General features: G+C 36.2%; 1 protein-coding gene across 5 annotated transcripts in view; it reads left to right on the plus strand.

The window, feature by feature from the left end:
- ITGB3BP (integrin subunit beta 3 binding protein) overlaps positions 1–25,753 on the plus strand; it is an 83,468-nt gene that overhangs the window by 36,717 nt on the left and 20,998 nt on the right. For all 5 annotated transcript variants that reach the window (XM_054484417.2, XM_054484426.2, XM_063654754.1 and 2 more), the window contains exon 4: positions 9,807–9,876. In XM_054484417.2, the coding sequence (XP_054340392.1) occupies positions 9,807–9,876 (70 nt within the window). The remainder of the gene's footprint in view (positions 1–9,806; positions 9,877–25,753) is intronic.

A 25,753-nucleotide genomic window follows, 5' to 3' on the forward strand; every position in this document is an offset into this window, starting at 1 on the left:
TAATCATTACATTGCTTATCCTAATATGTCATCTTGTACATGTTTTAAAAATAAAAAAGCTTGATTTTTATGAAGTAACTCAAGTTCAAAATAAATGAGAAAATATGACTTATGAAGTCATTTAAATTCTAAATGAGGTAATAACCTCTTAACTCCCACTTTTAAAATATTATGCAAAACATAATATAAAATTTAAATAACATTTTCAAGGACATTTTAGGTGCTACTCACTTTCCATCACACTTATGATAAGATCCAAAACCCTTATCATGACTTGGAAGGCCATATATCCATCTAATACCCAAACACCTCATCTGCCTCATTTTCTACCCCTTTTTTACACTACTTTAGCCACTCTTACCTTCTTGCTATTTGTCAGTCATGCTGAGCCCCTTCTTGCCATAAGGTCTTGCAGTTCTCTCCACCTGGAATAATCTTCCTCCAGATATTTATATGTACTTTCTATGTACATTTGAACCATATACTATGCAAACAGAAGACTTAATATTATATTTAAATCCATTTGTAGTTATAAAAGGATGAAAAATTTGGTTCTGTGTCTTCCTTCTACTTAGATTCTACATTGGCCAAACATGGGATTTGTTTCAACTCTTTAGTTTATACATTTAACAGATGCATTCATGCAGCACATAATAACGTTGCAGTCAGTGACAGACTATATACACATCAGGGGTCCCCCAAGATTATAATGGAGCTGAAAAATTCCTATTGCTTAGTTGCCTGGTAGCCGTCATAACATTGTAGCACAACACGTTACTCACATTTTTGTGGTGATGCCAGTGTGAACAAACCTAGCTCACTGCTAGTCATATAAAAGTGTAGCGTGTACAATTATGTATGGTACATGATGTAGTCGTGTACTACATAATGATGTTTTGTTCAACAAATTACCACATACGATGATGGTCCTATAAGATTATAATACCGTATTCTACTGTGCTTTTTTATGTTTAGATATGTTTAGATAAATACTTTCAATATATTACAATTGCCTACAGTATTCAGTACAGTAATATGCTGTACAGGTTTGTAGACTAGGAGCAATAGGCCATATGCTAGGTGTGTGGTAGGTTATGCGATGGAGGTTTGTATAAGTACACCTACGATGTTTGCACAACAATGAGATCACCTCATGATGCATTTCTCAGAATGTATGTCCATAGTTAAGTGACACATAACTCTATATGTATGTGTGTATGTTATGTATCATTTATGTATTTTTTAATTTGTATGTGCATTATTTTGCTGCCCTCCTCCAACCCATAGCAAGTTTCTCCAGACTATTACAGTTGACCCTTGAACAACATGGGTTTGAACTGCACAGGTCCACTTATATGAAGATTATTTTCAAATAAACATACTGGAAAATTTTTTGGAGTTTTCTGACAATTTGTAAAACCCTGAAGACAAACTTTATAGACTGTAAATATAAAAAAAAAAGGGGTATGCCATGGATGCATAAAATATATGTAGCTACTAGTCTATCATTTACCATAAAACATACACAAATTTATTATGAAAAAATAAAATTTATCAAAACTAATGCACACAAACACTTAGACCCTACACAGTCCCATTTGCAGTTGAGAGAAATGTAAATGAATATAAAGATGCAGTACTAAATCATAACTGCATAAAATTAACTCTGGTACATACTGTGCTACTGTAATAATTTCATAGCTACCTCCTGTTGCTATTGTAGTGAGCTCAAGTGTTGCAAGTATCTGCTTGAAATACCATGTGATGCTGATAATCTCTGCACAAGCAATGTGTCTCTCAAGTAAATTGTGTATTGCAGTAAAAAGTGATCTCATGGTTCTCGTATGTTTTTCATCATGTTTAGGGCTATGCTGGAAACCTTGACTAACACCATGAAACTCACATAAAGTGCCACTAGTGATGCTGGAAGTGCTCCCAATGAGCAGAGAAAAATCATGACATTACAAGAAAAAGATGAATTACTTGATGTGTACCGTAGATTAAGGTCTGCAGCTGTAGTTCCTCACCATTTCTGACAGTTCATCTTGTAAACAGATGACAAACTTATGGTATTAATACTTTACAATACTGTAAATATTTTATCTTCCTTATGATTTTCTTAATAACTTTTTTCTCTTGCTTTATTGTAAGAATACACAATATAATACATATAACATACGAAATATGTATTAATTGACTTTGTGGCATCTGGTCTACAGTAGGCTATTGGTAGTTAAGTTTTTGGGGAGTCAAGAGTTATACTTGGATTTTTGACTACATGGGGGGTTGGCACTCCTAACCCTGGAGTTGCTCAAGGGTCAGTTGTATGCATTTTAGAAAAGAAGAAAGAGTACATTTTTCCCCATTCCTCTGATGAACACTTCGGACTTGTTATTTAATAATGTAAGTAGAAGAATAAACAACAAATTTGCATAGTCAAAGAGAGTACTTGTTAACTGGACAATAGATCTGTAAAAATCACTCAGACTATAACAATATAACAGTACAGAGAGATAAAAGGAGAATGTGATGAAACAATAAAGTGAAATGATAGGCAGAATAAGACTCTCCAACATCTGCCAAATTGGAGTTCTACAAGGAGGAAATACAGAGAATGGGCCATAGGCAGTATTCTAAGATATAAGGACTGTCAGTTTTTCATAATTAAGGAAAGATAAGAATTTGCAAATTAGAGTAGCATGCTAAGCCTGGGCAGGGTAAAGTAAAACAGATCCACATCTAGTTATATCATGATAAAACTGTATGTAGAACATCAAAGACAAATTTTAAGGGCAACCAGAGAAAAGATAGTACCTACAAGAGAGTAACAGACTGATAAACTTATCTATATCAGTAGTCTCCAGCAGAAAATGCAGTAATAGCATCAATTAAGAATCACAGTTGAGTTTTTATCCAGAAAGTGAGGATGAAATAAAGATATTTTCAGACAAAGTCTCAGAGAGTTTGCCACTCACAGATTCTTGTAAAATAACTACAAAACAAGTTACTTCTCTAAGAAGTAAAGTGAACCTCAGATAAAGGAGTGGAATTGCAAAAAGCAATGATGAAAAAGTGAATTAGCAAACATGTTAATCTAATTACAAGTTTTGCTGACTATAAAGCAAAAGTCAAACAATTGGAGGGCGGGTGAAAAAAAATTGGAGGGCGGGTTAAAAACAATTGGATGGCGGGTGAAAAAAAAAAGTCAAACAATTGGAGGGCGGGTGAAAAACTATCATGGAAGATAAGGAGGCAACAGATAAGAGTTACCATGTTTTAGACAATGTTTTAAAGTCCTCGTATTTTCAGGCAGATGATGAGATGCCTATCAGTTGACTTCTTCATTGTATTTTTTGTTTTCTTGCCTGTAAAATGGGGAAGATAGTAATTCCTACCTCAGAATTGTGAGGATTAAATGAATTAATACACAGAAAGCACTTAGAATGGTACTTGACATATATTAATAGTATATGTTCCATAGATATTCTAGCCATTTTCATTAATAGCATTGTTAATGAGACTTTAAGAAAAGACAGAATTAAATCTGAAGGAATAGAAAAAGAAAACAAAGCAAATACTAGCTTTTTTTAAAAAGCTAGTAGTTGATACAAAAATAGAAAGGCCGAAATAGACTTTATGCCTAAAAGGATTTATTGAAAATAATGAGTCTCTTTACATAAGAGATAAGAGAAAGATTCACCACTACAAAAATAAAAGGATCCTGAGCCATATGTGCATCTAAAAAACTCAAACAAAACATGATGAAATATGACAGGATAACAAGGGAGAAACTGATAAATCCACAATCATTGTAGGAGATTTTAAACTACCTCTTTCAGAAACTGATGAAGCGGTTAAAAAGGAAGGATATAGACAAGTTGTACACAATTAGCAAGCTTATCTAATGAGCTGTGGTCAAAAAGATATAATACCCAACATATAATAAAGCACACATAGAACGTTCACAAAAATGTAACCAGCTTGGAGTTACAGAGGAAGTCTCACTGTACTAAAAATTACAGTCATACAGCTCACACTCTCTAAAATTTCATACAATTAGGAATCAATAATGAAAAGGCAGCCCTCCAAACCTGTATGTTTGGAAACCAAGAAACTTCTAAATAATTCATTGATCAGAAAAATTATAATGGAAAGTATAAAATATTTAAAATTGAATGATAATGAAAACATGTCAGCACTTAGAGGAAAAATTTGTGCCTACATTATACTAAAGCAGTTCTTGGTGGAAGCTTTATATAGTTGTCCCTTCCTATCTGGGGAATTGGTTACTGGATCCCACTCAGTTTCTAAGATCCACAGACTCTCAAGTCCCTTGTAGAAAATAGTATAGTATTTGCATATAACCAATACACCCTCCTATATACTTTAAGTTATCTCAGGATTACTTATATACCTAATACAATGTAAGTGCTATGGAAATAGTTGTTATACTGTATTGTTTAGGGAATTATGACAAGGAAAAGTCTGTATATGTTCAGTACAGATGCAACCATCCTTTTTTTAAACAAAGTATTTTTGATCCATGGTTGGTTGAATCCACAGATGTGGAATCCACTAATACAGAGGGCCAACTGTACTTACAAATGCATATACAGTCCTGTGTCACTTAACAATGGAGATACCTTCTGAGAAAGGCATTGTTTGGTGATTTTGTCATTGTATGAACATCATAGATTGTACTTACACAAACCTAGATGGCATAGCCTACTACACATTTATGCTATATCGTATAGCCTTTTGTTCCTAGGCTGCAAACCTATACAGTGGACTACTGAATACCACAGGCAATCAAAACATAATGGTATTGGTGTATTTAAACATATCTGAGTAGAAAAGGTACAGTAGAAATATGGTGTTTATAATCTTATGAGACCACTGTCATATATGTGGTGTGTCACTGACCAAAATGTTGTTATACTGCTCATGACTGTATTTAAAAAGGAAGAATGATTGAAAACTATTGAGTCAAGCATTCAACTCAGAATGACTGAAAAGGAACAACATAATGAACCCCCCAAAGTAGAAAGGAAATAATGATATGAAGATAAATTATAAGTTGAAAACAGGGCAATAATAAAGAAAAGCAACAAATCAAAAGCTGGTTCTTAGAAAAGTCTAATGAAATGTTAGCCCTCTGGCAAGACTGATTTTTTTTCAAGTAGCATAAGGAACAAACAATATGTAAAAGAGCTGATAAACTAATATACTATCTCCTTAAACCTGTGATGAGCAATCTGAGGTGTGGGCCAAATGCTAAACATTTTTATTATTGTGAAAGAACTAGTCAAATATCTTACCCTGTAAAATGTAGATCAATAATATTGATCTCAATCTTTTCATGGAAGGGCTTATGCTTTTAAATACTTTTCAGCTTTTAAATATGACAAGTTTTAGTATTTCTAAGAATAACACTTAAATCAGTTATCAGACTGTCAAGTACCCAGTCAACACAAAGTAATCTGAATGAAAGATGTAAAAACCTGTATTTTTGTTACTGCTTCCCAAATATTACTGTTTTAGTAGATTAAAAAGTGATTTCAATTTTCTCAGCAATAACCTTCTATTCAATAATGTAAGTAATACTTTAAGAATATTATTACATTTCTATCTATGGGGCTTAATAAAGGTATTTTCATTTTGAGTGAAAAAGAACCATTCAGCTGGGCGCAGTGGCTCACGCCTGTAATCCCAGCACTTAGGGGGGCTGAGGCGGGCAGATCACCTGAGGTCAGGAGTTTGAGATTAGCCTGGCCAACATGGCAAAACCCAGTCTCTACTAAAAATACAAAAATTAGCCAGGCGTGGTGGTGCATGCCTGTAGTCCCAGCTACTCGGAAGGCTGAGGCAAGACAATCACTTGAACCCGGGAAGTGGAGGTTGCAGTGAGCAGAGATCGAACCACTGCTCTCCAGGCTGGGCTGGCAAAGTGAGACTCTGTCTCAAAAAAAAAAAAAAAAAAACCATTAACATTGTTATTTTTTGTGAGTTGATCCTCTGAAGAGGTTATTTACCCTCCACTCTATTAATATTAATTGGTTTATTAAAAGAATAGCAGGACTGTATCAGTATCTCACTCACCTCTTTGCCTACAGGCCTCAACTTGATCTACATGCAAGTAACCTTTTTAGAAAGAAGTTACTAACTTTTGTTTGACCACCTTGAACAAATCACTTGAACCTCAGTGGATCAAGGTTTTCCCAACTCTTAACTTTTGGTTTGAGACCAAAATGATTGCCTATAATATTTATCAACTATAAAGTATGGGTACCTAGAAGCAGCATGATACCAGCCTAAACCTGTTTGGACTTTACATTAATCTTTTTTTTTTTTTTTTTTTTTTTGAGATGAAGTCATTTTGCCACCCAGGCTGGAGTGCAGTAGCATGATCTCGGCTCACTGCAACCTCTGCCTCCCAGGTTCAAGCGATTCTCCTGTCTCAGCCTCCCAAGTAGCTGGGATTACAGGCACACACCGCCAGGCCCGGGTAATTTTTTGTATTTTAGTACAGACAGGGTTTCACCGTGTTGACCAGGCTGGTCTGGAACTCCTGAGCTCAGGCAATCCACCCGCCTCAACCTCCCAAAGTGCTAGGATTACAGGCATGAGCCACCACGCCCAGCCTACATTAATCTATTAATAAGCATCACATCTTAGTTAAGAGCACAGTCTTCAGCTAAATGTCTGGGTTTCAATCCTCACTCACTAACTTTATGGGCTGGGATAAGTTTGTAACCATTCTGTACTTCTATTTTCTCATCTGTAAAATGGGAACAAAGAGTGACTATGTCAGAGTTGTGCAAGTTAATTAGATATCGTATGTAACATATTTAAAGCAATGCCTGGCCCTAATTAATACCATGTGTTAGCCATTGCCATCACTATTGATTGTGCTTCCAAGTATTAACAATTTGTTGAAAGCTATCTTCATTTGTTAGGGAAAGATCTCCCTGGAGCCTTACCAGAAAGCGCAAATACAATTATGAATGTAGTTCAGATTCAGTGATGGTACATTTATCACCAAATGTTTTGTGAAACTGCACTTGAAAAGAGTCAAATACGCAAGTGTTTGTTCACTTTTACATATAATCTCACAAGAAAAATACCATATAGACTCTACAGTCCTTTTGTATATGTTCATTGCGCTTACTTTTTTTAATAGAATGGAATGAAATAAAGGAAAGTAATTATTAAGTAATTGGAAAACTCATTTACTACATTTACTACTCAATATATTGTATTACTCAACAGTCTAGTAACTGATCTAAGTATTACTCTTAGAAATATTAAAACTCTTCATATTTAACAGCTGAAAATTATTTAAAATCGTAAGTCCTTCCATGAGAAGACTGAGGTTAATACTATTGATCCACATTTTTACAGGGTGAGATGTTTGACTAGTTCTCTTATAATAAAAATATTTAGAAAGGCATTGAATACCTAGTGAAAATTCAAATAACATTCTTTACTATTTATTGCCTAACATTTTTTGCTATTAGTGCTGAAATGTGAAAATGAATTACAAGTTAAAGGAGCAAAGTAATTTTAATACTTAATTTTGGAGGCTTACTGAATGCAAACAGCATAGTACAGAATTCAGGAAACTAGTATTGACCTTTAGGCAAAGATTTTCTGAAATAAAGGTTTAAGGTACAATTTGGGTTTTCATTTGTGGTTTTCCACAAAACATTCATTTTCAGCTTTTTTTTAGAGACAGATTTTAATTTATTACTCCAAAACTCTCTAAAATCATAATATATTGTTATTCTTTTCCCCTTACATTCTTTACTAAATTTTTAACCATATTAATTTATTCTGTTTGGAACTTAAGGATAAAGACCTGTCAAATAAGGCATAGTTCATAAACAAGAGAAATAACTAGTGCTTTAACAAAATTTCTGTGAGTTTTTTCTCCTTTTGCCATTAGAGACTATTTTGGGGTAACAATTTAATTGTGAATAGTTTTTTTTTGTTTTTGTTTTTGAGGAAGACATAGGTCCAAAGTAACAATGAGAGGAATTATTATTAATCAATTTCTGAACCAGTGGACTCAATGAAATTGAGTTTCGTTTGGCTGTTTTTCATTAGTGGTAAACAGTTTGGGTTATTCATTCATTTGCTTGTTCATTCATTCAATAAACATCAAAAGCCAGTATATTTAAGACACTGAAAATCTTAACTGTACTAATATGTGTCCTCAAATACTTGCTAATTATATATCAAATGTGTTTAAAGTACATAGTGTATATGGTAGTATAAAGTACTCTAGAACAAACAACTAAATAGCTCATAAAACAATTATCTACTTGACCATTGATAAGTACAAACATTATGTTCTACTAGAGCTATAAAATCAAACAAACTTACATTTCAACCCAGTGGGCATATGAAGGATTATGACTTAGTTACATCCTATGTCTTCACGTGTGCATCTGTCAATTTATGAAACTTGTAAAAGTTTAGATAAGCCATGACCTTGGATAACTACATGGCATTTTAAATGGAATGTAACCATTTATTTATTTTATTGTTATCTTAAATAAATAATGAGTGATATACTTAGATCTTTCCAAGGATTTACTAAATAAATAAGCATTTAAGATTCAGGTCCTCAAAAAATTTAAATAAAACTACCATATGACCCAGCAATCCCACTACTGAGTATATATTCAAAGGATATTAAATCAGTATGTCAGAGAAATATCTGGACTCCCATGTTCATTGCACCATTATTCACAATAGCTAAGATACTGAATCAACCTAAGTGCCCATGAACAGATGAATGGATAAAGAAAAGATGGTATATATACTCAATGGAATGCTCTTAACCTTTAAAAAGAGGAAATCCTGCCACTTGGGACAACATGAATGAACCTGGAGGATATTATGTTAAGGGAAGTAAGCCAGGCACAGAAAGGCAAATACCACACGATCTCACTTATAAGTGGGATCTAAAAAAGTCAAAATTATAGAACAGAAAATAGAATGGTGATTACCAGGGTCTGCTGGTCGGGAGGGCCGAGTGATTGGGAACATGTTGGCCAAACGATAAAAAATTTCAGCTAGACAGGAGGAACAAGTTCAATTATTGTATAATTGACTGTAATTAATAACAATATATTATATACTTGAAAATTGCTGAGAGAGTAGACTTTCAGTGTTCATACCACAAAAAATTATAAGCATGTAAGGTAATAGATATGTTAACTAGTTTGATTTAGCCATTTCACAATATATACATATTTCAGAACATGTTATACACTATAAATATTATGTCAGTTTAAAAATAACATTAAAAGGTACTTTTACCTCTAAAATCAAATTTATTTTACAATGATGTTACGAGGAACTTAACTATTATCTGAGTATCGGTATCACCAATCCCTTGTTGTTAACTTGAGAAAAAAAATAAAGGTGGAATAATGCAAACTGGAAGCCTTTATATGATATCATTGATTAAAATATTTGATGAAAGTATCCTTTATCTAATAAAGTTTACTAATGCATTTTAACCTAATTATAGAATCATATTGGATTTCTCTTTAATATACCAACCTTCAGTGGAAATTTTATTCAAAAGATTATTTTTTCTTATATGGTATCATGAATAAGAAATTAGGAAAATGGGAAATGAAAAAAAACAAAATAGGATACTTTTTCTTTTCCCACCTCCCTTCCATTTGTCCACCTGTTTACTTTCTATATAAAATTTGACAATCTAAATTCTATTTAAAATTTGATGATTTCTCCTTTAACTTTATGTCCTTTTCTTTATTACACATATATAGAAAAGAGAAAAAAATTGAATCATCCCAGTTTAACTGAAAGCAAAGAATCTACAACAAAAGACAATGATGAGTAAGTTTGTTATTTTTGAAATTATATATGTGTATCTTGCAGAAAGACGTTCATATTTGTTAAAGTGACCATTTAAAAGCATTTACTTGTAGAAAGTAATAGTTTATACCTGACCTGAAATATTCTTTCTTAAGTAAGTATAATACCTTAGTTGTGATGTGGTTTGTGATATTCTGTAATGGTTATATATGATGCCTTAATTTTAATACTCATTGAGCCCAGTTCTCCCAGCCTATGCATAATAGACCAGCTCAGGGCAAAACTGAGGAAGACACTTATTTCAGATTTACATGGATGGAGAAGTAATGCGTGGTTTAGGAACAAAGTGTCTTAACAAATAGCTGGTTCAGGATGGAGCTAGAAACAGTGAAGCCAGCAGAGTGAGAGATCTAGAGGAACCTGGAAGGCCTACATGCCAGCAACCAATCATTTTCATATTGTCCTGCTGGTGGTTCCTTTGAATGAAGACATTATCTGCAGAAAGCTACTGTCTACGTAGGAAAAGCCTGGGAAGAATACAGATGGCTCTCCATATCTGTGTATTACACATTTGTGGATTCAACCAATGACAGATTGATAATATTTTGAGAAAAAAATGAATGGTTGCATCTGTACTGAACATATACAAACTTTTTTTTCTTGTCATTATTTCCTAAACCAATATAGTATAACAACTATTTATATAGCATTTACATTGTGTTAGGTATTATAAGTAATCTAGAGATGATTAAAGTATATGGGAGGATATGCATAGGTTATATGCAAATACACCATTTTATATAGGAGACTTGAGCCTCCATGGATTTTGGTATCTGTAGGAGTCCTGGAACCAATTCTCCACAGATATTGAGGGACAGCTGTATTTGTATCTTCTTCCTGGAAGGATTGAATTAAGCAGAACAGGGGTTAAATTTTCAAAGTAGTGCATATGTTTAGCTCATTTACCATTTCATTGTATCTTCTATGTACCACACCAATGGACACTGAAGAGTAAAGATAAGGAAAATGAAGTTTCTCCCCATTGGGAGCTTATGATCTTTTTTTTTTTTTTTTTTTCCCTGAGACAGAGTCTCACTCTGTTGCCCAGCCTGGAGCACAATGGTGTGATTGCCATTCAGTGCAGCCTCAACCTCCTGGGTTCAAGCAATCCTCCCACCTCAGCCTCCTGCGTAGCTGAGACTACAGGTCCACGCCACCACGCCGTACTAATTTTTGTGTATTTTTGCAGAGACGGAGTTTCGCCATGTTACCCAGGCTAGTATCGAACCCCTGGGCTCAAGCGATCCACTTGCCCAGGCCTCCCAAAGTGCTGGGATTACAGGTGTGAGATACTGCATGCAGCCTGGGAGCTTATGATCTTATGCTGTAAGTTAATATACCTTCCTCAATTTAGAAATGGGTTATGTTTACAAATGTTTTTGGAGTCATTTACATGGAACTCAGAATGCATTTTCCATGCAAATAGTGTTATAATCTGTGGCTACAGCCCCAAGTCAGGGTACAGATCTATTTATTTCATAATATAGCTGAACTATAGTTTTGGTAGTAGTCCAGATTAAAAGATGTGGAAACTGAGTGCCATTTAAAATACTTTAGGGACAAAGAGAAGAGTTTTTCAAAGAAGCCTCATTGTTTAGCATCTCCTACATCTGTCCTCTATTTGCTTTTAGTAGCTGTTTTCCCTCGACATGCTGCTCCTCCAGCTCCAAATATTTGCGTGTTTCAGTCTTTTCTGCCCCACAAATATTTTTGTTGTAAATTATTTCTTCCTACTCCTAATCGAAGCTTTCGTTTCCTCAGTGAACTGATCTCAAACTAGATATTAACAGGAAAGTATTCTTTTTTGTTTAACCTATTTAATGTTTTTTAACATAGGAAATATATGTACACAAGAAAAAGTTCAAATTATACAAAAGGATATACAGTGAAAGCAAGTAGCAAGTAAAAATTTATAAATCACAGATAATCTTGTATTTGAAAGCAGGTGCCTGCTAAACCAAATTAATTTCTGATGCAGTTATATAAAATGTAAATAGGCAGCAAAGGAGGAAATGTTTTTGGACAAAAGTGATACCAGATAATCAAGCCTCGTGTTTTTCTCCCTGAATCAGCTCCACTTAAACTTAATAGTGTCTTTCCTTCTTTCTTCTTGTAAACCCATCAATTTATTTAGAGCTCAGACTTTTAAAACAATAGCTCCCATGGCAGTGGGCTTCAAGGAGCAAGGGAAGAGCAAGAACCATTGTTATGAGTCACATAGGAATTTGCCTATGTTTATTTAATTTATTAATTTCTCTCCATATTTGTTTCTAAAGATCTCTGTTATTTAAGTATATCACTCCATGAATTGGTGTTATAATTAGTGAATTTAAGTATGAGCTGAGACATTTTACAACATATAAAAATAATGGGCCGGGTGCCCATTATTGTCTACTAAAAATACAAAAATTAGCTGGGCGTGGTGGCGGGCGCCTATGGTCCCAGCTACACAGGAGGCCGAGGCAGGAGAATCACTTGAACCCGGGATGGGGAGGTTGCAGTGAATTGATATCGTGCCACTGTATTACAGCCTGTGTGACAGAGCAAGACTGTGTCTCAAAAAAAAAAAAAAAAAAAAAGTATTATGAGGAGACTGAGGAAAGAAGATTGCTTGAGACCAGGAGTTCAGGGCTGTAGTACACTGTGATCCCTCCTGTAAATAGCCACTGCACACCAGCCTGGGTAACACAGTGAGACCATCTCTTAAAAAAAAAAAAAGATGCATTTCTTTTTTTTTTTTTTTTTTTTGAGACAGTGTCTTGCTATGTCACCCAGGCTGGAATGCAATGATGCAATCTCGTCTCACTGCAACCTCCGCCTCCTGGGCTCAAGCTGTTCTCCTGCGTCAGCCTCCCTAGTAGCTGGGATTACGGGCGCCCATTACTATGCATGGCTAATTTTTATATTGTTAGTAGAGACTGGGTTCTGCCTTCTTGGCCAGACTAGTCTCGAACTCCTGTCCTCAGGTGATCTACCTGCCTCAGCCTCCTAAAGTGCTGGGATTACAGGCATGAGCCACCGCACCTGGCCAGGATGCATTTCTGATTTTTTTTTTCATTCATTAAAATAACTCAGTTCTAGCTAATAAAGCCATTTTTATCTTTAGTAATAGGTTATTTATTCCATTTGTTTAGATTTCTTTTATTTTTTAAAACCATTGCATAAAGACTTGGATTTTTTTTTTTCTTAAGAAACAGAATCATGCTCTGTCACCCAGGCTGGAGTGCAGTGGCACAATCATAGCCCACTATAACCTTAACCTCCTGGACTCAAGTTATCCTCCCACCTCAGCCTCCTGAGTAGCTAGAAGTACAGGTATGTTACTACCCCTGGCTAATTCTTTTACTTCTTTGTAGAGATGTTTTCTTGCCATGTTGCCCAGGCTGAACTTGCACTCCTGGGCTAAAGCGATCCTCTTGCCTCAGCCTGAAGACTTGGATTTTTTAAATCTCAAATTGAATGGAATATTGCCAGGCACGGTGGTTCATGCCTGTAATCCTAGCACTTTGGGAAGCTGAGGCAAGCAGTTTGCTTGAGCCCAGGAGTTTGAGACCAGCCTGGGCAACATGGCCAGACCCTGTCTCTACAAAAATTTTTTTTAAATTAGGTGGGTGTGGTTGTGCACACCTGTGAACCCAGCTACTTGGGAGGCTGAGGTGGGAGGATCACTTGAGCACAGGAGGTTGAGGCTGCAGTGAGCTGTGATAATGTCACTACTCTCCAGCCTAAGCGACCGGGTGAGACCTCATCTCAATCAATCAGTGAATCAATCAATAAACAACATTTCACTTTTGTGGATCAGTTTTAAATGATCATAACATTTTATGTTTTGTTTTGGCAATATTCTTTTTTTTTTTCTTTGCAAAAATATCATAGCTAGGAGAGATACCAGAGAGGAAGCAAGGCATCTGCTTCTAGAATAATTCCTGTAGCTTCAGTACCTTGATGGAGTCACTGTAGATTCAGTGTTTGGTCCTACACAATACAAATTTAGAAACTTACCATGAGATGTTGAAGCATAAGGAATTAATGAATACTAATCAGCCTTAGGACAAACCGAAAAATAATGGAAATGCCATTTTATTATGAGAACTTTATTGATATCAATAGTTTTCTCAGGACAGCCTCTTCTGAAAGTCAGTCTGTTCAGATTAAAAAAAAAAAAAAAAGTTATTCACTTTGGGAGGCCGAGGCGGGTGGATGACGAGGTCTAGGAGTTCGAGACCAGCCTGGCCAATATGGTGACACCCCATCCCTACTAAAAATACAAAAATTAGCCAGGCATGGTGGCTTGCACCTGTAGTCCCAGCTACTCAGGAGGCTGAGGCAGAAGAATCGCTTGAACCCAGGAGGCGGAGCTTGCAGTGAGCTGAGATGGTGCCACTGCACTCTAGCCTGGGTGACAGAGTGAGACTCTGTCTCCAAAAAAAAAAAGAGTTATTTAAAGATATTCCACAATCTAAGAATTAGAATTAAGGGAGTAAGAAGTTTTAACAGATAGCTTCATTTAGCTGAATTAGTTGTATATATCCTTTTCTCTACAAAAGATAGCACTGTTATTTGTTATCAGTATGGGAAAAATTTTATCTGGACCCTTACCCTCACACCATGCACAAAAATCAATTCCAAGTGGATTGGAAGTCTGAATATGAAAGGTAAAAGAATACAACTTTTAGGGGCTGGGCACGATGGCTTATGTGTGTAATCCCAGCACTTTGGGAGGCTGAGGTGGGCAGATCACGAGGTCAAGAGATTGAGACCATCCTGGCTAACACAATGAAACCCTGTATCTATTAAAAATACAAAAAAATAACCAGGTATGGTGGCGGGCACCTGTAGTCCCAGCTACTTGGGAGGCTGAGGCAGAAGAATGGCGTGAACTTGCAGTGAGCCGAGATCACGCCACCACTGCACTCCAGCCTGGGCAACAGAGCGAGACTCCGTCTCAAAAAAAAAAAAAAAAACTTTTAGAGGACTGGACCTTGGATTAGGCAAAATGCCAACAATAAAAGGAAAAAAATGGATAAATTAAATGCTTTAAAAGTCCTTTTTATAAAAAGAAACTTTTTAGGGTGTGAAAGTACAGCCCAGTGCGAAAAGATTTGCAAGACAATCCAATAGAAAAATGGGCAAAAGACTTTAATTGGCACTTCACAAGAGCAGATTTTCATGTAAACCAGCAAACATATGATAAGGTACTCAACTGGAAAGTGTCATCTGGGAAAATGCAAATTAAAACCTCCATGAAGCACCACTACATCCTCACTAGAATGCTGAAAATAGAAAAGAAGGAAAATACTGGGTAGATCTTCTGAAGTGAGGATGTGGAACAACTGGAACTCAAATAAACTGCTGGTGGGAGTATAAGTAGATGAAAACCACTTTGGGAAACTGTTTGGCAACATCTAAACCAGGATATACGCATACCTTATGGCACAGAAATTCCACTTCAGGGTATATACCCAACAGAAGTGTATGCATATATTTACCCAAAGACAAATACCATAATGATCATTGCAGCCTAATTCCTAGTTGCCTCAAATTTGAAAATATCCAGATGTCCATCAACAGTCAAATGGATAAACAAATTATGGTATTTATCTGATGGACTACAGTGAAAATTATCTATAGCTAACAACAATGGCTGAATATCACAAACATAATGTTGAATGCGGAAAAAACTAGGCACAAAAGGTTTCATAGTGTATGATTCCATTTGTATGAAGTACAAAAATAACCAAAACTAATCAATACTGCTAAAAGTTAGTAGTTATTCTTAGTTTCTGGGATGTTGTCAGTGTTCTGTTTCGTGATCTGGGTGCTAACTGCAGTTGAATGAGCTGTACACTTATGTGTACCCTTGTCTCTTCTTTTATTTCTATACTAATAGACTCCCAAACTCTCATGTAAATGAAGTCTTGTGCCAAGACCAGCTCGGTCGGGGAGACCCTAACCCAGCAGCGCTGGAGGAATTAAAGACACACACACAGAAATATAGAGGTGTGAAGTGGGAAATCAGAGGTCTCACAGCCTTCAGAGCTGAGAGCCCTGAACAGAGATTTACCCACGTATTTATTAACAGCAATCCAGTCATTAGCATTGTTTCTATAGATATTAAATTAACTAAAAGTATCCCTTATGGGATGGGCTGAATTAAAGGAATTAAAGGAATAGGTTGGGCTAGTTAACTGCAGCAGGAGCATGTCCTTAAGGCATAGATCGCTCATGCTATTGTTTGTGGCTTGAGAATGCCTTTAAGTGGTTTTCTGCCCTGGGCGGGCCAGGTGTTCCTTGCCTTCATTCCGGTAAACCCACAACCTTACAGCGTGGGCGTTACAGCCATCATGAACATGTCACAGTGCTGCAGAGATTTTGTTTATGGCCAGTTTAGGGCCAGTTTATGGCCAGATTTTGGGGGGCTTGTTCCCAACAGTCTTGAACAACACCAGCAATTTTTTCAAACATGTTATATGATTAAGTAGATTTTTAACTTTTGGACTGCATGGCCTTGTCTGGGACATTTTCCAAACTGTATTCTATAGGACATTTGTATCTTTAGATATGCCCGTAAGTGTTCATGGGGTTAAACCATAATTTTGGGCCAGGCATGGTGGGTCACGCCTGTAATCCCAGCACTTTGGGAGGCTGAGGCGGGCGGATCACCTGAGGTCGGGAGTTCGAGACCAGCCTGACCAACTTGGAGAAACCCCCTTCTCTAGTAAAAATACAAAAATTAGCTGGGCGTGGTGCACATGCCTGTAATCCCAGCTACTCGGGAGGCTGAGGCAGGAGAATTGCTTGAACCTGGGAGGCAGAGGTTGTGGTGAGCCGAGATCGTGCCATTGCACTCCAGTCTGGGCAATAAGAGCAAGACTCTGTCTCAAATAATAATAATAATAATAATAATTTATGGTCAAATAGGTATGAGTAAAGGAGATATCTTCATCTTAAGGATTTACAAAGCATAGTAAGTAAACATGGGTAATAATAGCTAGTAATTATTGAATATTTGCCAAGTCTTAGGCATATATTATCACATTTAATCCTCTTAACAACCCAGTGAGGTAGATAATGTTATTGCCCTAACAAAGGTGAAGAAACTGACATTTAGAGAGGTAAAATAACAGCTTAAGCTCACAAAGCTTTTTGTCGGGCAGACTTTTTTTTTTTTTTTTTTTTTTTTTTCTCAGACAGAGTCTCACTCTGTTGCCAGGCTGGACTGCACTGGCACGATCTTGGTTCACTGCAACGTCTGCCTCCCTGATTCAAGCAATCCTCCTGCCTCAGGCTCCCGAGTAGCTGGGACTACAAGCATGCACCACCACGCCCACCTTATTTATTTATTTATTTATTTATTTATTTAGAGACAGAGTTTTGCTCTTATTGCCCAGGCTGAAATGCAATGGCACGATCTCTGCTCACTGCAGCCACTACCTCCTGGGTTCAGGTAATTCTCCTGCCTAAGCCTCCTGAGTAGCTGGTATTACAGGCATGCACAACCATGCCTGGCTACTTTTGTATTTTTAGTAGAGATGGGGTTTCTCCATGTTGGTCAGGCTGGTCTTGAACTCCCTACCTCAGGTGGTCCGCCCGCCTCGGCCTCCCAAAGTGCTGGGATTACAGGTGTAAGTCACCACGCCTGGCCAATTTTTTGTATTTTTAGTAGAGACGGGCTTTCACCATGTTGGCCAGGATGGTCTCCACATCTTGACTTTGTGACCCGCCTGCCTTGGCCTCCCAAAGTGCTGGGATTACAGGTGTGAGCCACCGTGCCCAGCTGCAGACTTCTTTTAATCATTGTATGAGAGTAACTGACAGTGTGGTGTACTATCTTATTTTGTCTGCCCAGCATCTCTTCCTGCTGGGATTAACATTCTTTAAATCACTCTTTACCCCATTCCAATAATGTGGCTCTTTATTTAAAGACTACCAAAGTCTTACATGACCCTACCCTGGACAGTTGATTGGTCCAGGGGTAGGCACCTGACATAAACACATTCAGTCAGTTATTTCACAGAATTTATAAAATGGGAAGTAGGAAAAGAGACTACTTCTCAGATGGAGATCTTCAAGCAAAAATGGTACTGGCAGCCATGTTTTTTACCATGTATTAATAGATGAACTGGTTTGCAGTGAGAGAGAAAGAAGCCCGTAGCCAGAGAGAAGAGAGGCATTAGTTAGGCAGGGTCCTGTTTGTCTTCTGGCTTCTTTCTGTTGCTCCTTAAGCCTTGCTCAATCTCAGCTTCCCTTTGATTATGGGAGATACTCTAGTATCTCTCCAATAAGTGCCCCCTTTTTGTCTTAAAAGATAAATATGTTTACCTTAGTCATTTACCAATAAAAGAAGTTTCATACAGTATGTAAGATTACTTCAGGGTTTCTCAATCTCAGCACTGTTGACATTTGGGTTGGGTAATTCTTTTTGGTAGAGGCTGTCCTATACATTATAGGTTGCTTAACAACATCCTTGGCCCCTACCCATTAGATAAGTTGTTAGAACACAGTGTGGTATTATGATGGCCAGTATGACCTATAGATATGTCTAATAGAGTCTATAAAACTAGAAGATACAGTGGCTCATTCCTGTAATCTCAGCATTTTGGGAAGCCAAGGTAGGAGGATCGCTTGAGCCCAGGAGTTCAAGGCCAGCCTGAGCAACATAGCGAGACTCCATCTCTACATTCAATCAATCAATCAATCAATCAATCAGCAAGCAAGCAAGCTGGATGTGGTGGTGTGCCTGTAGTCCCACTACTCGAGAGGCTGAGGTGGGAGGATCACTGGGGCCCAGGAGGTCGAGGCTGCAGTGAGTGGTGATCATGCCAGTGCACTCTAGCCTGGGTGACAGAGCGAGACCTTGTCTCAAAAATAGAAAAAAAAAGCCCTAGAAAATAACTATAATTTAGAAAGCAAGATGCTTTTTAAATACATTCTTAGCCAGTTAGAACAAATAATCTGTTTTCTGATATGAGAATACTAAATGTTAATGATTATAAACTACTACAAAACAAGTTTCTAAATAAATTTTCTTATTTGCAAAAGCTAGTGAATGGTCAATATCCATCACTGGCCTGTAATCCCAGGACTTTAGGAGGTCAAGGAGGGAGGATCACTTAAGGAGTTAGACACCAGCCTGGGCAACAAAATGAGACCCCATCTCTACAAAAAATAAAAAAATGAGCCGAGCATGGTAGTGTGCACCTGTGGACCCAGCTACATAGGAGGCTGAGTTTGGAGAATCATTTGAGCCCAGGAGGTGGAGGCTGACATCTGCAGGCCGAAAGAGCCGTGGCCTTGGAAGGGCCATAAGTTCCACCACACTCTTGGTGGTTCTCACCCTGCAGCTTGGAGAAGGCGCAATACTCCATTACCACTAATATAAATAATGTTTGTAAAATTCTTACCTAATAAAAAATTTAGGACAGGCATGTCTGCTTACAGGTAAGGTATTTTTTGTCTGTTAAAACTAGTCTGTAGCTTGTTTCATGAATGCTTTGTCAAATTATGAAAGTTAAAGTGCAATGATATTTGAAGACTATAAGTGATGGTGTATCTTGTTTCTAATAAGATAAAACTTTTCGCCTTTGTTTTATCTTATTAGGGAGTTATATGTCAGTGTTTGAAACATGCTGTGTGGTATAATAGGTTTAAAATAAATTCTTTAAAAGAGGAATACTGAAACTAGCCTTGTAGATATGTCTGGTGCACGTGATGAAACCTACAGCTTTATTGGGGTTGGTGGCAATGCCCTGCTGGCTAACTTTCAAGTGACTGGGTTTTTTAAGTTTGGCAAGTACAAAATTCTAAAATTGGGTTTTCCTTTAGAAATGTGTAGGGTCGGGGGAGGATGTCCTAACCGTATGTTGTGATCATATGTAGTTTAATCCAGTGTTCCACATGTGTGACTGCTGTTTCTGAGAGAAGTTTCCAAAATGTCACCATTTCTCAGAACTGAATAAACATATTGCCAAGAGGCTTTTCTTAGGAATGAAACATATCTGGGTAAATGTAAACAAAATTGCCTCTGTCTTGACAGTACCAAAGTTCACATAAAAGGTGAAAGCTCCTGGATCAATGCCATGGCTCCATGGAAGGCGATGGATAGTAGATACATATTAAAATATCTATCTGTAACACTAATTTGTTACCATTGTGAATCCTTTCAGCTGCATTTTAGGAAAAAGTAGTTGGCTATTTAGAAGTGTGTACATCATTGTTAGTCATTCTTACAGATAAAAACATCTTGGGTCAGCCCACTGTGTCCACTCTTATAGGCTACAGAGAAAAGTCATAATTGGTGTCAATACAAGTTGATGGTTTCCAATCTTAAAAAAAAAATTTAATTAAAATAAATAAAAAATAAATGTTAAATGCAGTAAAAATACAAATTTGAATAGAAACATGACTCAAATCATTTTTACAAATACATAGTTTTGTTTATTCAAACCAAAATCTTGAGACCCTTAAAAACACAAAATTTATGAAGTAGAGTTCATGGAGAAAAGATGCTTAAGAACTGCAAACAAAATTTCCCACTGGGGCTGGGCGTGGTGGCTCACACCTATAATCCCAGCACTTTGGGAGGTCAAGTCAAGCAGATCACTTGAGTTCAAGCCTGAGCAACATAGGGAGATCCCATCTCTACAATTTTTTTTTTTTAAATTAGCAAGCCTGGGTGGTGCAGGCTTGTAGTCCCAGCTACCGAGGAAGCTGAGATGGGAGGATCACTCCAGCGCAGCAGATTGCACTCTAGCCTGGGAGACAGAAAAATACCCTACGAAGAAAAAAAAAGAAAAAAATCCCACGGGTAAAATATCTATAAATACCCTTTGTAAGCTTTTAACAGTTTAGAGACATTTTTTAAACTTTAGATTCTTAAATAATTTTAAATTTACAGAAAATTTGCAAGAGTATTAAAAAGAATTCCTGAACACTCCCCCAGAGTCGCAAATTGTTAACATTTTGTCACATGTACTTTTATTCTCTCTGTCACACATGTGCACACACATACACAGGTACTCAAACTTTTCTGAATATTTGAGAAGTTGCAGACATCCTTTTTTACCACTAAATCCTTCAGTGTGTATTTCCTAAGAATAATATTATTTAACCATAGTAAAAATATTAAAATCAGGAAATTTAACATTGATATAATTACTGTTATCTAGTGTATAGTCCAAATTCAAATTTTCCCAGTAATGTTCATTATTGCAATTTTTCTCTTGATGCAGGATTCAATCCAAGATTACATATTACGAAATTGTTCTTAAGGTTTCCTTCAATCTAGAACAATTTTTTTAACCTTTTATTGTCTTCTCTGACAGTGATATTTTTAAATAGTGTAGACTATTTTTTGTACATCATTCCTCAGTTGTGTTTGCCTGATATTTTGTCATTATTCATGTTATGTATTTTGGGGCAAAAATATAGAAGAATGTTGAATTACATCAAGAGATATTTTGTCCTATTATTGATGAATTTTAATCATTTGATTACAGTGATGTTCAGCAGTTTTATCTACTATAAAAGTAATCATTTTCCCTTTGTAATTAATAAATACTTTGTGGGGAGGTACTTTGTCATGTTTCACCCAGTAGTTTTAACATTCATTGATGATTCTTGCCTGAGTCAGTTATTACTGTAATGATTGCCATAGTCATAATTTTCTAACTCCATCATATCTATATTTATTAGTTGACCTTCTGCTGGTTGGCCATTTAAAAATTCATCTGTTCATAGTGATACAAGGTTTTTCCTTGACTTCCCCTTTTCCATATTTCTATCCCATCTCAAATCTAAATCTCTGTCTCCTAAGAGCAGCAATAAATTTGCACATTTGCTTAATCTTACATCATACACAAAATACTTGCAGAATTCCCATGCTCACAGCACTGCTAAAAACAAACCTGCAAAGCATTCAAGATTTGTTTGCAGTTTTTTGTCTTTAAAGATATATAGTCAAATTACTGTTTTCAAAAATTATTTGGATTAGTTCTTCATTTGAAGAAGTATTCACTTGAAATAGGTTTTCTTGTTCGTGAATTTTACTTTTTTCTCATCCTTTTTGAGTTTTTAAGATGAGATAAGCCATTAATATGGTTCTAAAAGTCAAAACTATTGCCAAAACAGGATACTCAGAGTAGTGTTAATCCCTCCCTCATTCCTTCTACCTATTTCTTGTGGGTAACCAAATTCATTAGTTTCTTATTTACCTTTCCTATGTTTGTTTCCATAAAATTAAGCAGTTTCATTTATTTTTTCTTATTTTTTTATACAGATAAGGTGGCACACCATATGTACTCTTTTCACTTTGCCTTTTTTACTGATGAATACGTCCTGAAATCAATTCCTATTGATCAATTTGGAGAATTTTAAATGTAAGAATCCTCTCAACAGGAAAATACAGTTCCGTGTTCTAGGTTTAAAAATGTTTTTTTCTTCACCAAACAAGTAGTTAATGGCATGTCAGTAAAGCCCATTTGTAAAAAAACACCTACACATTAATATTTTATGTAAACTTCCATATCCTTTATGTTTTGCAAGGAATATATATAATTTACTGCGATTGGCTTTTCTTCCTCATGGCAATTTGCTGCTGCTGTAGCTGGCATTGCTATGAAAATGCAGTAATGGTGACTGTCCTGTAAGTTTTATTTTCAGATAATTGTAGATTTACTTGCCATTGTGAGAAGTAAAACAGAGATATCATGTGTATTGTTTTCCTAGTTTCCCGACATAACATCTTACAAAACCATAGTACACTAACACAACCAGGAAATTGACATTGACTCAATCCACTGATCTTATTCATATTTCCTGTTTTGCAATGAACTCATTTGTGTGTGTGTATTTAGTTCTGTACAATTTTATCACGTGTAGATTCTTGTATCTACCACTGTAGTCATGTTACAGAACAGTTCCGTCACCACGAGGATCCCATAGGACTTTTTTTTTTTTGAGACAGAGTTTCGCTCTTGTTGCCCACGCTGGAGTGCAATGGCATGATCTTGGCTCACTGCAACCTCCACCTCCTGGGTTCAAGTGATTCTTCTGCCTCAGCCTCCAAAATAGCTGGGATTATAGGTGTGCACCACCACCATGCCCGGCTAGTTTTTGTATTTTTAGTAGAGACGGGGTTTCACCATGTTGGCCAGGCTGGTCTTGAACTCCTGACCTCAGGTGATCCACCCACCTCGGCCTTCCAAAGTGCTGGGATTACAGGCATGAGCCGCTGTGCCCAGCCTAGGACTTACTTTTAGTCACTAGCTCATTCTCTCTTATAGGCAGAAGAGTAACTTTTTTAGATGTGTATTTTTTGTTATTTCTGTACTAACCCAAATAAAATCTTTTTAATAGTAGTGAGTTATGCCAGAACTGGTTTTTTAAAAAATTTTTGTTGTTTTGTTTTGCATTATGTATACAATTTAATTGTGACAACCACTGGTCAGTATTCTAAGTTCCTCTTGACTGCTCAAATGATGGTCTCTAGGGATAAGTTAGTTGAAAATGTTTATCAGAATCTTAGGATGAAGATATAAGCCTATATTCCATATTAGGCCTATTCTGTAGGTGAGCAAAGGCTAAGAGGAAAGCCAATCTTAAAGAGAATTATTTTCAACTGTTTAAAATTTTAGATATGGAACACTGAAAGCTTTCCCCTAAAGATCAGGAGCAAAACAAGGACGCCTGCTTTCACCACTGGTGTTCAACATTGTATTGGAAATTCTAGCCAGAGCAATTAGATAAGAAAAAGAAATAAAAGGCATTTAAATTGGAAGGGAAAAAGTAAAACAATCTTTATTTGAAGACAAGATGATTCTCTATAGAGAAAATCCCAAGAGTGCACAAGAAGCTACTAGAGCTAATAAATAGAATCAAAAAAAGTTTCAGGGTATAAGATCAACACACAAAAATCAGTTTCCATATACCTGTAATGAATTTGAATAGGAAATTAAGGAAGCAATCCATTGCAGTAGCATCTGAAAGGATAAAATACACAGGAATAAATTTAACTAAAGAGGTAAAAAACTTGTACACTAGAAACTACAATTCATTTTTGAAAGAAATTAAAGAAGATTAAATAAAAGGAAAGATATTCTGTATTCATGGGCAAGAAGATTTAATATTGTTAAGATGTTAATGCTACTAACCAAAGCAATCTACAGATTCACTGTAATTCCTGTATTTCTTTTGCAGAATGATTAAACAGCATTTTTTGTAGAAATGGAAAAACCTGTCCTTAAATTCATATGAAACTACAGGAGACCCTAAATAGCCAAACAATCTTGAAAAAGGACAAAGTTGGAAGACTCGTATTTCCTGATTTCAAAACATACTACAAAGCTACAGTAATCAAAACAGTATGGCACTGGTGTAACAGTAGCCATAGAGACCAATGGAATAGAATTGGGGGTCCAAAACAAACGCATACATCTATGGCTAGTTGATTTTTAACAAGGATGCCAAGTTTATTTAATGGAGAAAGAATAGTCTCTTCAATAAATGTTGCTGGGAAACAGGATTTCCTTATAAAAAAGAATGAAGTTGGATCCCTACCTCACAGCATATATAAAAATTAAATCAAAATGGATCAGTGACCTAAATATAAGGGCTAAAACCATTTATAACTATCTTAGAGGAAAACATAATGATAAATCTTCATGACCTTGAATTTGTAGATAGATTCTTATATAAAAACACCAAAAGCATAATGAACAAAAGAAAAAATAAATTTGACTTTATCAAAAGTAAAAGCTTTTGTGCTTCAAAGTACACCATCAAAGTGAAAAGGCAAAGCACAGAATGGGAGAAAATATTTTCAAATTATATATCTAATAAGGGTTTAAGGTCCAGAGTAGATCAAGAACTTCCAAAACTCAACAAGAAAAAAGACAATCCAATTTTAAATATAGGCAAAGACTTGAGTAGATATTTCTTTTTTTTTTTTTTGAGATGGAGTCTCGCTCTGTCGCCCAGGCTGGAGTGCAGTGGCGCGATCTTGGCTTACTGCAAGCTCCGCCTCCCAGGTTCACACCATTCTCCTGCCTCAGCCTCCCGAATAGCTGGGACTACAGGCACCCGCCACCATGCCCGGCTAACTTTTTTTTTTTTTTTTTTGTATTTTTAGTAGAGACGGGGTTTCACCATGTTAGCCAGGGTGGTATCGATCTCCTAACCTCGTGGTCTGCCCACCTCGGCCTCCCAAAATGCTGGGATTACAGGCATGAGCCACCGCGCCCAGCCTTAAGTAGATATTTCTTGAAAAAAGTTATATAAATTGCCAATAAACACATGAAAATATATTAAATATCATTAGTCATTAAAGGAATGCAAATCAAAACCACAGTGAGACCTTACATCTTACACCTTACCTCTACGAGGATGTCTATTTAAATAAACAATAAAAATGGAAAATAACAAATATTGGCAAGGATATAGAGAAATTAAAACACTTGTACATTGTAGCTCCTGTGGGAAACAGTCTGGCACTTTTCTCAAAAAGTTAAACATATAATTACCATAAGACCAAGCAATTTCACTCCTAGGTATATGCCCAAAATAATTGAAAACAGTGACTCAGATATTTATATACCAATGTTTATTCCATCATTATTCACAATAACCAAAAGACAGGAAACAACCCAAATGTTCATCAACAAATGAATGGATAAAGTGTGGTATGTACATGCAGTGGAATATTATTTATTTATGAAAAGGAAGGAAGTTCTGATACATGCTACAACATTGAAGAATCTTGAAAGCATTATGCTAAGTGAAATAAGCCAGACACATAAGGACAAATACTGTAAGATTCCAGTTGTATGCAATATCTAGAATA

The sequence above is a fragment of the Pongo pygmaeus genome, chromosome 1 (assembly GCF_028885625.2).
Source record: "Pongo pygmaeus isolate AG05252 chromosome 1, NHGRI_mPonPyg2-v2.0_pri, whole genome shotgun sequence".
In the NCBI taxonomy this organism is placed as follows: domain Eukaryota; kingdom Metazoa; phylum Chordata; class Mammalia; order Primates; family Hominidae; genus Pongo; species Pongo pygmaeus.